Below are 17,840 nucleotides of genomic sequence, written 5' to 3'. Positions count from 1 at the left end.
AGAATGAGCTCTCAAAAATGGATACTCTCAGAAAAAACCAACCTTCCACACAAACTTCCTCGTGGCTGGACTTTACTAAAAATAGACAAGCCATTTACACCACACACTGCTTCTCTACAAAAGAAAAAGGACACTAAACTTTCTAAACTACTACATGCTACAAGGGGCCACAGCAATGGTTCCCTCAACCCACCCAGCAATATTGTTAACCTATCCAACTATACTCTCAGCCCAGCAGAAGCAGCTGTCCTATCTCGGGGCCTCTCCTTCTGCCCCTCCACCCCCACGAACATGATACAGTTCTGTGGTGACCTAGAATCCTATTTTCGATGTCTCCGACTCAAGGAATATTTCCAAAATACCTCTGAACAACATACTAATCCACAGAGGCCTCCCTACCAACATTACAAAAACAAGGATTCTAGGTGGACTCCTCCTGAAGGTCGAAACAGCAGACTGGACTTCTACATAGAGTGCTTCCGCCGACGTGCACGGGCTGAAATTGTGGAAAAGCAGCATCACTTGCCCCACAACCTCAGCCGTGCAGAACACAATGCCATCCACAGCCTCAGAAACAACTCTGACATCATAATCAAAAAGGTTGACAAAGGAGGTGCTGTTGTCATCATGAATAGGTCGGAATATGAACAAGAGGCTGTTCGGCAGCTCTCCAACACCACTTTCTACAAGCCATGACCCTCTGATCCCACTGAGAGTTACCAAAAGCAACTACAGCATTTGCTCAAGAAACTTCCTGAAAAAGCACAAGATCAAATCCGCACAGACACACCCCTGGAACCCCGACCTGGGATATTCTATCTACTACCCAAGATCCATAAACCTGGAAATCCTGGGTGCCCCATCATCTCAGGCATTGGCACCCTGACAGCAGGATTGTCTGGCTATGTAGACTCCCTCCTCAGGCCCTACGCTACCAGCACTCCCAGCTACCTTCGAGACACCACTGACTTCCTGAGGAAACTTCAATCCATCGGTGATCTTCCTGATAACACCATCCTGGCCACTATGGATGTAGAAGCCCTCTACACCAACATTCCACACAAAGATGGACTACAAGCCGTCAGGAACACTACCCCCGATAATGTCACGGCTAACCTGGTGGCTGAACTTTGTGACTTTGTCCTTACCCATAACTATTTTACATTTGGGGACAATGTATATCTTCAGATCAGCGGCACTGCTATGGGTACCTGCATGGCCCCACAGTATGCCAACATTTTTATGGCTGATTTAGAACAACGCTTCCTCAGCTCTCGTCCCCTAACGCCCCTACTCTACTTGCGCTATATTGATGACATCTTCATCATCTGGACCCATGGAACAGAAGCCCTTGAGGAATTCCACCATGATTTCAACAATTTCCATCGCCCCATCAACCTCAGCCTGGTCCAGTCCACACAAGAGATCCACTTCCTGGACACTACAGTGCTAATAAACAATGGTCACATAAACACCACCCTATACCGGAAACCTACTGACCGCTATTCCTACCTACATGCCTCCAGCTTTCACCCTGACCACACCACACGATCCATCGTCTACAGCCAAGCTCTGCGATACAACCGCATTTGCTCCAACCCCTCAGACAGAGACTAACACCTACAAGATCTCTATCAAGCATTCTTACAACTACAATACCCACCTGTGGAAGTGAAGAAACAGATTGATAGAGCCAGAAGAGTTCCCAGAAGTCATCTACTACAGGACAGGCCTAACAAAGAAAACAACAGAACGCCACTAGCCGTCACCTTCAGCCCCCAACTAAAACCCCTCCAACGCATTATTAAGGATCTACAACCTATCCTAAAGGATGACCCAACACTTTCACAAATCTTGGAGACAGGCCAGTCCTTGCCTACAGACAGCCCCCCAACCTGAAGCAAATACTCACCAGCAACCACATACCACACAACAGAACCACTAACCCAGGAACCTATCCTTGCAACAAAGCCCGTTGCCAACTGTGCCCACATATCTATTCAGGGGACAACATCACAGGGCCTAATAACATCAGCCACACTATCAGAGGCTCGTTCACCTGCACATAAACCAATGTGATATATGCCATCATGTGCCAGCAATGCCCCTCTGCCATGTACATTGGTCAAACTGGACAGTGTCTACATAAAAGAATAAATGGACACAAATCAGATGTCAAGAATTATAACATTCATAAACCAGTCGGAGAACACTTCAAACTCTCTGGTCACGCAATTACAGACATGAAGGTCGCTATCTTAAAACAAAAAAACTTCAAATCCAGACTCCAGAGAGAAACTGCTGAATTGGAATTTATTTGCAAATTGGATACTATTAATTTAGGCTTAAATAGAGACTGGGAGTGGCTAAGTCATTATGCAAGGTAGCCTATTTCCCCTTGTTTTTTCCTAACCCCCCCCCCAGACGTTCTGGTTAAACTTGGATTTATGCTGGAATGGCCCACCTTGATTTTCATACACATTGTAAGGAGAGTGGTCACTTTGGATAAGCTATTACCAGCAGGAGAGTGGGGTGGGAGGAGGTATTGTTTCATGGTCTCTGTGTATATAATGTCTTCTAGCAGTTTCCACAGTATGCATCCGATGAAGTGATCTGTAGCTCACGAAAGCTTATGCTCAAATAAATTGGTTAGTCTCTAAGGTGCCACAAGTACTTTTCTTTTTGCGAATACAGACTAACACAGCTGTTACTCTGAAACCTGTCATTATCCTGATGCCTGCCCCGACAACCTTTCCGTACGTCATAGGCAGGCAGCTGTGAGCAGAAGCTCTCGATGAAGCTGAGAGCATCCCTTGCCTGGTGATTCTGAAAGCTTGTGATAGCCATGGGAAACCTAAGCTCCAACCCTTATTCTAGTTTGCTTACCTTTCAGAGGACTTCATGGTAACCTGCTCCACCAGAATGGGCTCCAAGTCATTCAGAGCCAGCATGCAGCAGCCCATCCTAGCACAAAGCCTTACATGATAATTGGGTCTTACGATGGGGCCTGGATGCAGCTTGGTCGAATGAGAATATCGAGCTGACAGAAAAGGCAGAGGGACGCTGGGCGATAGCGGAAGGGAAGGAGGAGATGAGATCTGAGCATAAGGGTCTGCAACATGTACACCTGCCTTGATCTTTTGTGTCTGCCAACCCTCCGACAGGGTAACAGCTTTGGAGAAGCCCGCTGTGCTGTCAGACTGCTCCGGCACTCAGTGTCTGGATTAAATTCTGCCCTCACACAGAGTCATGCTGTCACACTTCCGTTAAACCAGATCTAAGGTCTCCATCCCCAGCAATACTGCTCCCTACTGCGGAAGGCAGGTTGCCAGTCAGTCCTGTTGTGTTCTAATCCTCACCTTCTGCACTGCTCAGTGACTCCGAGTTACCTCTTGCCTGGCCTGTCCTTTGCCCTCAGGAAAACCGGCTGTTCGTGTGAGGGTCTGCTTGTGTCCTAATCAGATCTGAGCCGTGCACTGGAACCAGGCCATTCTCTAAGGCCTCTCTTGGAAGCCGGTTTCACTGGAGCTCTAAAACTTCTATGAAATCACCTACTCTGGGCACCACAAAGATAAGAAAAGACAGACCGAAAAATAAACCGGGGGCGGAACCTCATCCAAGGATCTCATCAGCAACCAACGATAGAAAATTAAGTCTGGCTAGTCCACATTTACAGTACCAATGCCCTGTAAACCTGCTAAGGGAGGGTGACATAAATTGTTATCCGAGAACAGACAGGAGACATGTCTGCTTGAATACCTCTTTCTAGGGCTACCCATACAATAACCTGCCACCAACTTGGGGAGATGAAACGATCTCAAGCTATCATGCAGCCGCAACTGCGCTCAGTTCCTTGCTAACAACAGCAGACAAATAGCTGCCATTTTTAGGTCGGATGGTTAAATACAGAGTATGTGGCTCTTCCTGTCTGGGAAACAAAAAGGCGACTTGGAGAATGTTTTTGCTCATCTTGTGGGACTGTCTGCCTAAAATGGCTCTGAGCAATTAACATCCTCATAGCTAGGAGTCCATCCGGCCCTGCTGCAGGCATCTAGCATGACCCTTAAAAGAGCAAATTGTAATCTCTTAAAACGGACAGCAAAATTGCCCTTTCAGACAACCGAGAGCATGTTTATGAGGATTGCCTGTCTGTCAGATTTATGAGGTCCCTACCACCTTAGGAATCTATTGCCTGGGAACAGTCCCATTGGCTTCGAGGAGCACTCTCACGCGTGTGCTTACAGCTAAGCAGGGGCTGAAGTACGGAGCTGGATCGAGGCCTACGTCTACAGATGCTGTGACACTTGAGCTTATTACCCTTGCCCTGTTCATAGATACTCGAATCCCCATGGAACCTGCCTTGAAACTCAACATTTTTACTTTACAAAACGCACCCTACCAATCTCCTGCAGCTTGGACCGTCCTATTCTTCATGCAGGGTGAAAGTGCCCAGAGAGATGCTAACACACCACTACCTCCTCCCCCCGGTGAGGTTTCCCCAGATCGTCCCCTCTGAGCTGCCTGCCCCACTTGCTCCTCACACTGTCTCCCTGGTTAAGGGAGAAAACTTATTTCACTGCTCCTGCGGCTGTACGACAGGTCGTGGTGGGGGCGTGGCACGGCACATGGTTCCCTAGGTCTATTTCAGCGTGCACTGACGTCAACAGAAAGACTCACCTTGACTTCAGTGGATTTTGAATCAGTCCTTTTATGCCAGAGCTGGAAATCAGTAATTAAACAAATGAACCAGACCTCCAAGTGCCTTCAGCCGAGCAGTTAGTAACGAGTTACTAACGAGATTAACAACGGTAACAGCACGGCCTTGTTCCCAACCATCTTCTTCTCTTTGCGCCTTCCTCTTCTTTTCTTCTCACTTCCCCTCCTACTAAAATGCTCCAGCAGTTTGCGGAGCAGAGCAGAAGGGAAAAGCACTCTGCCAAACCCATGCTCATGCAAATCTGCACTCAGCAGCCCAATTCTGCGGAATAGGCCAGAAATTAAACCCCAAACCACTTGTCAGTGCAGCAGGGGTCTGTTCAATGATTCACTCAGATACACTTAAGCTGAATACAGGCACAATTTGTTTCTCTGTTTTGGGCCCAAAGAGCTCTGAGTGCTTCTGAGAGGAGAAAATGCTTTGGGACACATTTAGCTCTTTTTCTTTTTCATTGGAGTAACAAAAAAGGAGCCATTCAAGTAAAAAGACTCCAGTGAACAAAAGATCGGTTTCTGAAAGCCTGTCTCCTGACAAATGCTGGAAAGAAGGCTTCAAGCACAACGCCATTGTGCTGGGACCATCAACAGAATCCTTCTGATGGGCTCCTTTATCTGGGGCCTGCGCCATGTGGACAGGCTTGGACCTTGGATACCAAAATGCAAATATCCACCCAGAGGAAACCTGAGTCATAGGGACTGAGCAGGGGCTCCTGCACATTCCTGACCTGGGCTAGTTAAAGCAGTTAACCCTGGCCACCCCAGTTGTTTTGGTAGACAAATTCCATTCCCCAGGTTTGACTGATTCATGTAACAAGGGTTTTCCCTTTGCCATTGCTTTGGGCAGGAAGCTGAATATCAAAAGCTGCTTATGGGATAAAAATTGGAGAGGAATGGGAGGCCCTGTTGTGTGTTGTAAAGGCCCAATCCAGCTCCCGGTGCTGTCACTGAGTCTCTCTCTCTCGATGGTAATAGGGGGCCTTGACGATCCTTGGTATGTTCTGCACTATTTTCTCTTTGCAAAGTAACAACTACGGGTAGAAACTTCCAAAAGTGGCTAACTGAGTTAGGATCACAAATCCCACTGACTTTCACTGGGAGCTGGGGGTGCAAGAGGTTATGGTACTCTGGCCACACCCTTGCCTGTCCCTGTGCTGGTGAGGGTTGGGACTGGTTGGTGTTAAGCTGCCACAGCGCTCTAAGCCAGCTGGGGGTCCCTCCACGCTTGAAAATCTCTGCTTAGGGCAGCTGTCCAGCTTTCTCTTTGGCAGCAGGAGTGGTGCAGAAGAGCCTCGTCGAGGGCCCTAAATGTTCCAACTCTTTTGGAAATGGTTTGTCGTTCTGTACATCCTGTGAGCTCTAGGGGGAATACGGCACTTTTCATGGGCCCCACATTGGTCTGCGCCAACACACAGAGAACTCATGCGGACACCAGCGGGGGATGCATGGATGGGTCGGAGGCCAAGATATGGCCCATGATTTGTAATGAAAAGGCTTGCTTCTCCAGCCGCTCAGATAAGGAGGAAGAGCAGTCCTTGCTCCAGCTTCTCTCTGCTCTGTCTTCTGAGACATGTCATTACACTTCATCCATCTGTACTGCCGACATACTCAAAAACAGAGGGAAGCATTATGGCTTCCTTCTGAACAATAGGCATCATCTCCTGACGCACGACAAGTCACAGACGTGAAAATGGCTACATCCGAATCTGATCCTATGCGTCTGTGCTGATGTTTCTGATCACAACACCTTTTTCCTCGGCAACACTCAAAAACCGCAGCTCCTGCGTACGGACAGGCTGTGTTTAAACTGCCTTATGCACCATCAGCAGAACGACTAGTTACAGTGGTTTGATCATTGGCCTGCTAAATCCAGGGTTGTGAGTTCAATCCTTGAGGGGGCCATTTAGGGATCTGGGGCAAAAATTGGGGATTGGTCCTGCTTTGAGCAGGGGGTTGGACTAGATGCCCTCCTGAGGTCCCTTCCGACCCTGAGATTCTCTGATTCTGGTTCCAGTACCTCTAGCGCTAATGATAACTGCATGAAGCGGAAGGCGAATGGCTTGGTTTTCTCGAGCCAGGCTAAGCTTGCAGTGCTGGCCGTTAGAGACACCTGGATTTGGCTTGAAAAATGGAGCGACGTGGGTCTGGAAATTATGGAAAGGGAATACCGGTAGGTGTGGAGAACTACAAAGAAAGGGTCACTTTTCTGCTAATAAGTATACTTTAAAGGACTGCAGATGGGCTGGCACGGAGATGACAGCCCTTATCATGAGATTATTACCTGCTGTTTCTAACTCCCAAGTCATTTGTCTAAACTAGCCGTCTGACTCCTGACCTGAATGTCAGAATCAAGCCTATCTTCCAAGATGGATAAATTGCCTGGTGTGACAGATGTATTTAAAGGCAGGAAGAGAAAGGTTTCCCTCTGGTTATGCTTAACAGCAGCATTTAATATTCTAACCAAGGCAGCTGAAGGAGGTGGCTGTAATCAGCTTTGTACATGGAACCGGTGCGGCTTTGCTGTTGTATAGAAAGAACCCCAGACGGTCCCACAGTCTCTCTCATCCTTACAGTACACCACAGAGTGCGTCACTAAACACCATACATGACAATCATAGCGCAGCCAAGCACAGTCCTTGGTTTCTCAGCAATTTTTTTTTAATTTAAAGGGAATTAAAGACATTTGAGCTTCATTTTAAAATAATATAACTCCATCCAAGGTGCGAACCTGTCATCATTCAAATCCTAAATGCTCTTTCTCTGAGTCAGTGCCTGTCATTACATCACCAGCTTTCCTCCCACGAGAGCGCTGTACTTCACTAAATATATTCAGCGAAGGAAAGGCCTGGAAGACAATTGCTGACATTGCTCTGGCCTGCTGACATAACCTTTACTCTTCCTGTCACAGTCACTTGTTTTGCAGTGTTTGGCTTTTTAAATCTGGAGCCATGGAATTACTCCTTGCATTGCAATGCTAAGCGATGTGGATTTTACGGACGCTATGTGCGGGCAGCACTGTCTCTGGTGTATCATTTCACAGTGACATTGCTCAAGCCTCTTACCCTCGGACGTCTGTAGGACCAGGGTCTTGCTGTATTGGCTGACTCCTGTTTTGTTGAAGGCTTTGACGCGAGCACTGTACATGCTGTTGAAGTGCAGACCATCCACAGTGCACATCGTCTCTTTCCCGACGTACACCTCCTAGTTAGCAAACAGAGAGCTGCGTTAGGGTCGGACGCACAGGCTCTGCAGTGCAGACTTCCTAAGAAGATTTGCTGGACAGTGTTTTCACAGCTTGCTCAAACACAGACATGCAAGTAATGCACTTTTTGGTCATGCTACGCTGTCTGCCACAAGGCAAGAGATGGAGGAGATTCACCAGCGCGGGATAGCACAACACGATAAGATTGGGTCTAGATAAAATGATCCTATGGGTTGCCACTGGAGCTCTGACAAACCTACCAGGTAAAACCAGTTGCTGTACTGTAAGGCCATTGCTGTTCATGTTGGACCAAATCCTGAAATCCTTCCTCAAGCAAAACTCCCAGAGAAGTCCAGGGGAGTTTTGCCTGAGTGAAGAGAGATTATAAACTCAATGAAGTTCTGTAATCGGAAACTTGCACCTAGACGCTACTTCCTTGTAAACTCAGGTGGCAGGACGAATGCTTTACTGAACATACGTAAGAACGGCCACATTGGGTCAGAACAAAGGTCCATCTGACCCAGTGTCCTGTCTTCCGACAGCGGTCAATGCCAGGAGCCCCAGAGGGAATGAACAGAAGAGGTCATCATCAAGTGATCCATCCCCTGTCGCCCATTCCCAGCTTCTGGCAAACAGAGGCTACTGAAAGATAGGATTATGCCACAGATCCATGGCCAATTCACCAATGTGTTATTTTGATGCCAGTGTAACTCGGTTCAGATGAACAGAATCACAATGCCCTAATGCTGGAGTGACCAGCAATGTATCAAGCCCACAGACTACTAAATCCTCGCACACGTCAGTTACAGTATTTGCTTTTAATCACAGGGGATGTGATTTAAGCTCCTGCCTGCTTTCGTTTGTGTTGCTGGGGAAGGGTTATTCTTGGTTTCCTTGGGAAATATCCTCCACTCTCTCCTTTCTTCCAGGAATCCTTTGTGTATCTCTGCTGGGAGTAACAGACTGGAGTAGCGTGCGTCTGTTTAGTCTCTGCTTAAATATGGACGTCTTGTTTTCAAGGTACTGCACATTTCACCAGGACTTTTGGGCCTAACTGACCCATGAGACTCCTTTGGGAAAAGTCCCATGGACAAAGAACACAAAATTCTGCTCTATATCTTTTCCCTCAGTCTTGAGCAGATTAATTAAATTAGGCACCATTGCTGGTAGTTACGTAAATTGCAGCTCTGCTCAGGTACCGTGTTACCTGTAAGCACTCAGTAGTTAGCAGTGCAATTTGAGCTGTGAACTCACTTTACTGAGCAAAGGTAATAAAAAGTGAAATACACCTGGCACTGGGTTACAGAAAATGCTTCAGAGCTGTGTTCTAATGCTCTTACAGAAACGCGGGGTTTATTACTGCCTCACTTAACATACTGGGTTCCCACTTTATCCTCTTATCACTGTCCAACAGGACACTCATTTGATGTGATTATTAGAAAACGAACTGCCACTGAACAGCTTAATCACTTTGAGTGCCCTGGCATGTGGGTCAACCCCGACCATAAACACTTCAGCTCACTTTTACATCAATTTGTTCTCAGTCTTTAATGATTTCACAGAATCTGGCTGTTTGGATTTAACGCACCGTCTAACCTAATGATTGGTAAATTAGAGAAAAGCCAAACCCAGAACTTCCAGGGGCGGGGGGCCAAATCCCTGGATTCAAACTCTTCCCTTTTGGCTTGGGGTCCAACTCAGAACAACTCCAGAGGTGCATACCTTTTGGTTTCAGTTTGGATAAGACCAATCTCATCCATTGTACTGGAGCCAAAATCTCTAAACTCACCATTCCCATCTTCCCCTGGCCCCCCCAAAATAACCCCAGCTAGTGATGCTCTCCCACACCACGGAGATGTTCATGAGAGTTAACTCTTTAGTGAGTGTCAAGTGCTTCGAAATCCCCAGATAGAAAAGCAAAATATTATTCGCTGCAGCACATAAACAGGGCAGATCTGTTTTTGGCAGACTCTGACACGCCTCACGGACAGAGTGCTTGGCTATACATTGATTTGCACTTCTGCATACGTGGTAATGGCTGAGATGCTGGCGTGAGGAGAAACAGCAGCTGCATCTCCGAGCACAAGCGGATAACACAACAGACCTGGTCGGCCATGTCAGGAGCAAAGCTTTAAGGACTCAGGCAAACCCATTATTCTTTACTGTTGCAACTGCGATTGAAAACCCAGAATTGCTCTGATCGGGAGTAATAATGCTTGAGACAGTCCAGATTGCCAAGTCATCTGTCAAATAAACTATGTGATAAGATTTGAATTTTGTATCGTAAATGGCTTCTGAAGATGTGACCCCAGGGTTTGGAATCCACTTAGTGATTTGATTGGCCGGTGATGCTTTTCTTCTGGATAATCTCCACTGTTATCTGAAAGATCCTACGGCTTAATGAACAGCTGTGCCATAGGGAAGGCAAAGCCGATTCTAAACCGCCTTTTGCCTTCCACTATCCTAAGCCACCTTTTGCCTCCCACTATCAAACGAACCCCCATCACAAGTTAGAGCAGCCTCAGGAGTGCTCTAATCTGTCAGCTGGAGCAGTCTTTCATGACGACACCAAGCTGGGAGGGGTTGCAAGCACTTTGGAGGATAGGTTCAAAATTCAAAATGACCTTGACAGATTGGAGAACTGGTCTGAATTCAACAAGATGGAATTCAACAGAGACAAGTGCAAAGTACTTCACGTAGGAAGGAAAAATCAAACGCACAACTACAAAATGGGGAACAACTGGCTTGGAGGTAGTACTGCTGGAAAGGACCTGGGGGTTACAGTGGATCACAAGTTGAATACGAGTCAACAGTGTGATGCAGTTGCAAAAAAGGCTAGTATCATTCTGGGGTGTATTAACAGGAGTGTTGTATGTAAGACAGAGGAGGTAACGGTCTCAAGCTGCTTGGTACTGGTGAGGACCCAGCTGCAGTACTGTGTTCAATTCTGGGCACCACCACTGAGGAAGGATGTGGACAAATAGGAGAGAGTCCAGAAAAGAGCCACAAAAATGATAAAGGTTTAGAAAACCTAACCTGTGAAGAAAGGTTAAAAAAACAGGGCCTGTTTAGTCCTGAGAAAAGACGACGGGGGGGGGGGGGACAGGGGACACCTGATAACAGTCTTCCAATATGCTGACCATTATAAAGAGGATGGTGATCAGTTGTTCTCCATGTCCGCTGAAGGTAGGACAAGAAATCATGGGCTTAATCTGCAGCAAGGGAGATTCAGATAAGATATTAGGAAAAATGTTCTAACTGTAAGGGCCGTTAAACTCTGGAATAGGCTTCCAAGGGAGGTCATGGAGAAAGGCCTCAGTGGGGGACCTGTAGCTAAGCACCCCCTTAGCACGACTGGGATCACGACTAGTGATCATCCAGTCTTCATCCTTCATCACCTTGTGCAATGGTGAGCAAGGGCACGGCCCCATGAGGGATGTGACTTCACCCACGCTTGAGCCCTGCAGCCCCTTGCAAGGACCTGCAGGCTCCAGCCCTATCGGAATACATGAGCTGGTCTTAAAGCACTAGGTCACTATGCGGCTGGTGGTGCGGGACTCCTGGGATCAGGGTCACTTTATGGAGGCAGCCCTCTCAGCACTGGGAGAAAGGAGGTGGAGAACTTGGTGTGGCTCGGCATGCAGAGACCCTGTCTGATTCTGGAGTGGCAGGGACTCGAGGCAGCCATGCCCAGTCTTGCTTGATTGGAAGGAACAGGAGGCTTTGACAGTGAGGCAGCTAAAGTAAAAAACTCGGTGGTCTTGAGGCTTTGAGAGTCCTCTAGAGAGGACACTGAATAGCTGAGTTTAATTGTCCTCCAGTCACATTGTGAATACGTTTACTCCTGAGGGCATTCTGGGCAAAAAAATTAAAAAATTCTGAGCCAAAAAATTAAAAATTCTGTGCACAATATTTTAAAATTCTGCAAGTTTTATTTGTTAATAAATAAATGCAGAGGCTCCAGCATGGCAGTGGGGAACACAGGCCACTGGCTGCACTGCGGTAGGAGATCGCCTTGCAGCCTGCCTGCCCACCCCCAGGACACGGACTCAGCAGTGAGGCTGCACCCGACCCTGACACAGCAGGGCCTGGGCCTGCCCCAGAAATACCCTGGGGCTCTGCCCCTCTGCACCAGGTGTGGGGCAAGCAGGCTCAACCAGGCAGGATCCAAGTGTGGAGGGGCTCAGTGTGGGGGGATCCAGGTGTAGGGTGAGAGGATTCTGTGTGGGACAACCTGGGTGCTGGCAGCTCAGTGCAGGGGTCTAGGTGTGAGGGGGATCTGGATGCGCAGAGGCTCATTTTGGGGGGCGGGGTTCCAGGTGCAGGGGTAATGGGACTCTGCAGGGGCTTCCAGGTGAAGGTGGCTGGGGTTCAGTGGAAGGGTCTGGGGGTCTCAGTTGGGGGTTCAGGTGCTGGGGAAGTGGGGCTTGGTGGAGTGGGGATCTGGGTGCAGCTAGTTGGGGGTTAGTGGTGTGGGGGCTCAGGATGGTGCAGGGGATGGGGGGTTAAGTGCTGGGAGCTCAGTGAGGGGTGGTCTGGGTGCATGGGTAGAGGTCCAGAGGCAGGAGATCTGGATGCAAGGGGGCTCCAGATGTAGGGGCTGAGGTTCAGTGGGGTGGGGTTCAGGTACAGAGGGCTAGGGTGGTTCTGGATGTAGTGGGTGAGGCTTGGCAGGGGTGTCTGGCTATGGAAGATCCAGATGCACGGGGTTGGGTGGATGGGGGAGCATCTCATCTACAGTGACCCCTCCCCCCCACAGCTGAGGAGCAATGGGGGCAGGAAGCAGGGGAGGATGCTGAGCTCCTTGCAGCTGGGGGAGGTTTCTTGGGGTGGGTCTGACACAGCCCCAGCCACTCCTTGCAGGAGAAGAGGAAGTCCCATCCTGTCCTGCCTCCAGCCCTGCTGAAACTAGTACCTGATCCCAGCTCAGGATAGGAGCCACTGGCTGGGCTGTCCCCAGCCCCTTGGTGATTTACCGCTCTGCCAGCTGCCTGAAACAATGTCCCTGCTCTGCTAGGGAGTGGTGCGGAACTGCTCTTGCAGCTTCCCTTTGCTTCCCTGTCAGAAAGACATTTTTCTGCAGGAAAACAAAGAAATCTGCAGGGAACATGAACTCTGCACACACACAGTGGTGCAGAATTCCCCCAAAAGTAATACATCTGTGGGATTCTGAAACAAAAGGCGATTTCCTTTTACTTCCTGGCCCCAGCTAGAAAGCTTTATTCCCTGCACCTTTCTCTCATTAAACTCAATACATCCCCTCTGTCAACTGCCCAGTTTCTGCTCTGGATCTCGCCTGGCTGTGTCATGTGCAGCTGGAGTTCAGGAAACACGGTGGGCTGCTCTCTCCTGCCTGCTTTGAATGGTGATGAATATGCTAGAGAATAATTATGAGCATGTCGGATCAGAGAAAAATCACATTTTAATTGTATAATTACAGCAATTTAAAAGTCCCCAAGCCTTAAACGCCTCTGATTGCCTGTAGTATAGCAAACCGCAATCCTCCATGGGAATTAGCAGCCTTTGCAAGAGATGTTTGGCAGCCTACTTTAAGCTGTTCAAAAATTGCTTTAAAATGAGTTCTTCTCATTTCCAAAGCATGCTGATCATCAAGGCAGATATTATCCAACAACAACAAAATACTCTGCCCTGCAGCCTCAGTTCACCTGACCTCCCAAATACCATTATTTGACGTTAGTGGGACGGAAGGATGAAGAGTTTGGAGAAGTTCTCAATCACTCATTATAAGGGTTAGGCATAAGCATCACCTGATTCTGCAGCCATTATGCGAGTAATCTTCCTGCTCATGTGAGTAGGAGCTGCAGGCTTCAGCCTTAAGTGAACTTCCACTCTCCGATCTACCCCCAGTAAACAAACTACACACACCTGGGGCCAAATTCTGCACTCCACGACAATGGGAAATAAAGTGAGTCAGACTGAACAGCGTAACCAGGGGCAGAATTCTGTGAGTATTTGCAGTGCAAATGCGTTTGGAAGTGGATTTGAAAACAAGAAAAAAATCCACCGGCAGTTTGGAAATATTTTCGCATAGATAAAAAAGGCAGGAATGCAAACTGATTAAAAAAAAATTGAAGACCAATCCTTAGGTTCAGCCACCTCTGTGCTCCCCTGATCCCACGATTGGCTATTGGGATATTGCCCCTATGTGTAACTTGAATTTTTCAGCCACAGGAGGGCTCCTTCCAAGTGAAGGAGAGAATCAGATACAATGTCTGAAATGAAAAGTGGAAAGAGAGAGAGAGAGAGAGAGAAAAGGAGTACTTGTGGCACCTTAGAGACTAACCAATTTATTTGAGAGAGTGTTTCTCCAAGAGGGAACCTGATGGATGTGGTCATGGCTAAAGACTAACCGCTTAACTGTCTAACAATGAAAGTTACCGGGGAAGCCATTTCCCTGCAGGGTCCTGCTATCACTACTGTATCTTTGCAGGAGTGACTCTCATGTAGAATTGGTAGGCCCTGTGTAATAATCTATCCTGAGCCACTGCTACAGAACAACTGTGCGGTGTCTTCCATCATGGCAAGCACTCCTTGGCCGATAGTTTCAACTATCTCTGAACTGGTGTCTACAGTCGACTGTTGTGAGACTACTTCACTTCCCCCTGCAAGGTTAGCAGCTGGGTTTTCAATCCACAGCCTTTTAAGGCCAGAAAGGACCATTCTGGCTATCTGGTCTGATCTCCTGGGTCACACAGGCCACAGACTATCACCTGCATCAAGTCCCTCACAATAAGAATATTCACTGGAATAAAAACCAGACTGAAGCTGTTGACAAAAAGTGAAAGATTCAGTTCACATCCGGGAGAAGCTTTTACTGTATAGAAATAAACAACATACGAACTCTTCTAAAAAACAATACAAAACTGGCCTGATGCCCCACTGCCGTGCGCCTCGTGGGATCATTTACACCTGTGTAACCTGAGTGAAAACAGTACATGAGACTTAAGATTTCTGTGATTCTACAAGGCAGTGGCAGGCTCTCCAGCCCAGTGCATCTCTGCAGAATAGAAGCCTGCTTCTTGTCTATCCGCAATGCTCCTGTGTGGCTCACTCATCACTGGCATGGTCTTCCACGTAAGGCACGTTTTATCAGTGGAACAGGTGCTCTCAATACCTACCCTGAACTGACCACCGTTCCCATCATCCAGCTCTAGAATATATCCTTCCACCTGCACGGTCGACAAAGGGGGCTGTTTCCAGGACAACGTGGCGCTGTTGTTGTGGGTGCAACACTCTTCTAGCTGTAGGATTGGGGGTGCCGGCACTGGAGAGGAAGCTAAACAAAAATTAGTGTAACCCTGGCTTCTACGACCACAGTGGACATCCGGCGTAGCAAGCGCATTCAAATAGCATGTAAAGTCATGCACACTTTCGCCAGTATATGGAGGCCACGTTTACAAGCTTGTTACCTAGTCTGCATTTCTCAATGGATTTAAGGTAAAATCTCATGGGACTGAGGCACAGAGGAACAAGAAGGGACTGGGTTTTCTCACTTCCCGTGAGAAGCTTTGCAGAATTTGGGTTTTCATCAGCTTGTCAATGTGAAATTTTACTGGGGCTACTTCATTTTCTCTTACATTTGCTTTCGAATAAATTTTGCATGAGTGTGAAAACATAGCACCACACCCCCAGGTGTGAGAGCGAGGCTCCCATACATAAGCCTCCCATCACAACGGCATAATCAAGGACCAGGAAGGTCATAGGAGCACCTTCCCGATGTACTGTGAGAGTCTGGCTTCAGAGGGACAGGCATTATCATTCCCGGATGAGAACACGGCCACTGGTTGCAGCATCAGGGGAAAGAGTGGGTCTAATTCACCTCTTTGTTACCCCAGGTTTCCGCCATGCAAGTTCATTGCAATCAAAAGAGTTACAGCAGTGTATCAATAGAATAGCAGATGGGTGAGTCGGGATCACGGCCTTTGCGATGACTTGTGGCTCGAGGTGCACCTGATCTTCCTCACGGTGGGTCATGAAGGAGCAGTAATTCGGGGGCTGGGGGGAGCGGGTCGCTGTGATAGGTACAGTGAGCCACATATAACAAGAGATAAATATGTTTTCAATAGTGCTAATTCAGTGCAAGTAAATGTTCTGGGTGGACATCGCTGTTGACCAAAGTTGGCCAAGGATCTTCAAAAGAGGTACAGTGAATTTCACCACAAAATCTTGCGACTGTACCTCAGCCAACCCACAGTCACCATTCCAGAAGTGAACATAGTATGGACTCCATAAGTACGTCTACACAGCAGCTAAACACCCACAGGTGGCCCAGGTCAGCTGACTCGGGCGCACAGGGCTTTGGCTGTAAAATTACTGTGTAGATGTTCGGGCTTGGGCTGTAGCTCGAGCTCTAGGGCCCTGCAAGGGGGAAGGTCCCAGAGCCCGGGCTCCAGCCCAAATCCCAACATCAACACTGCCGTTTTACAACCCCGCAGCCCGAGTCAGCTGACCCCGGCCAGCCGCGGCTGTGCTGCAGGTCTATTGTTCCAGTGTAGACGTACCCCAGGGGGCATTCATGGCTGGGCTTCTTTGCCGACTCACTCAAGCAAATTGCCAGAGTCAGTTGTAGGGGTGGGTTTTGTCAGTGCTCATGTCCATTAGGAAGTGTACTGAAACCACAGCAACAAATTCATTTCACGGAGGCCGCCAAACAGGGACCAGCCGGTAACTACTTTCAGTCTCCAGTCTTTGTTGGGTTAGAACCAGTGATGGAGAGGAAAAAGGCTGAATAGTCCATAGCCAAGCCTCCATGTGTGCTCCTGCCCAAGACAAAAAGTCATTTCATGGTATTTTCTGCTCCAGCAGGAGCATTAGCTCATCTGCAATAAACAAAAAGTAAAAGAAGGAGGTCTGCTCCTGCTCTACAAAAGACTTGGAGGAGACTCCACAGGGAAAGGGGACCCGCTTCTCCCAGCCCATAGCTGACCCCACAGTGATACTTAACCTCTCTACTGAAACATTTACTACCAAGGGGGAAAAACCCTACCCATTTCCTTAGTCCAGACTTAATCATAGAATCATAGAATATCAGGGTTGGAAGGGACCCCAGAAGGTCATCTAGTCCAACCCCCTGCTCGAAGCAGGACCAATTCCCAGTTAAATCATCCCAGCCAGGGCTTCGTCAAGCCTGACCTTAAAAACCTCTAAGGAAGGAGATTCTACCACCTCCCTCTCGTAACTTCACATATTCCAGCCCTGTTCCCTATCTATATAGCACTTGCCAGCTTGCACGACAGGAGAGAAATGATATGTATTACAATCCAGTCTGCTAGGGGAAGAAGAGACGGAATTACTTTTAATGATTCGACACATATAGCTGAGCTGCATCAAAACTTCTTGAGCAGAAGTCGCAGAGGGTCACCTGGGGAATTAGTGCCAGACGGGAGTGATGTGTGGGCATCACGGCACCGGCAGGTTTTAAGGAGGGACAAGTGCCTTGTTTGGTATAATTCAGTGGGTAGGTCAGACACCTGTAACATGTAAACTGTGGCTATGCCAGCACTGGGAGCGGGGACTGCCTGCTCTGCTGAGGGTGAAGGGAGGCTTTGCGTATGGGGCAATCCTGGTGCCAGGGGTTTGAGAGATTCTTGGCAAGTTTTGTCCAAACTGGGCCCACAGGGCCTGGGTGGCTGAATTCCCTCAACAGCAGAACGAATCTCGTTCTCCGACAGCCTGGAGGCAGACCAGATCTCCAGCTTCCGACACACCTAAAACGCACGGCCCTGTGCTTCCCCGTCTCACAAGGTCCCCAGAGCCACAGGCCGACAACAGTGCTGCGAGCCGGCACCGTTTAAAGGCACATCCCAGCAAAGCAGCAACTTGGCCGCCTTTCTGGAGGGGTCTCTCTGCTTCACGGCTTCCCCCTGTCCCCAGATTTTCTCGTCTTTTCAGTCTTAAAAGAAGG

The 17,840-nt window shown here is 48.3% G+C and overlaps 1 protein-coding gene across 11 annotated transcripts in view; it reads right to left on the bottom strand.

Moving 5' to 3' along the window:
- Window positions 1-17,840, bottom strand: part of TRIM9 (tripartite motif containing 9) — a 128,521-nt gene that overhangs the window by 16,047 nt on the left and 94,634 nt on the right. For 8 of the 11 annotated variants that reach the window (XM_084631285.1, XM_084631291.1, XM_084631293.1 and 5 more), the window contains exons 6-7: window positions 15,055-15,212; window positions 7,776-7,914 (exon numbers count right to left, since the gene is read on the bottom strand). In XM_084631285.1, the coding sequence (XP_084487411.1) occupies window positions 7,776-7,914; window positions 15,055-15,212 (297 nt within the window). The remainder of the gene's footprint in view (window positions 1-7,775; window positions 7,915-15,054; window positions 15,213-17,840) is intronic. The other 3 variants (XM_084631288.1, XM_084631290.1, XM_084631287.1) reach the window with 1 other exon arrangement.

The sequence above is a fragment of the Lepidochelys olivacea genome, assembly GCF_965140295.1.
Source record: "Lepidochelys olivacea isolate rLepOli2 genome assembly, chromosome: 6".
Lineage (NCBI taxonomy): Eukaryota > Metazoa > Chordata > Testudines > Cheloniidae > Lepidochelys > Lepidochelys olivacea.
This window is presented reverse-complemented; position numbering and strand designations above follow the sequence as displayed.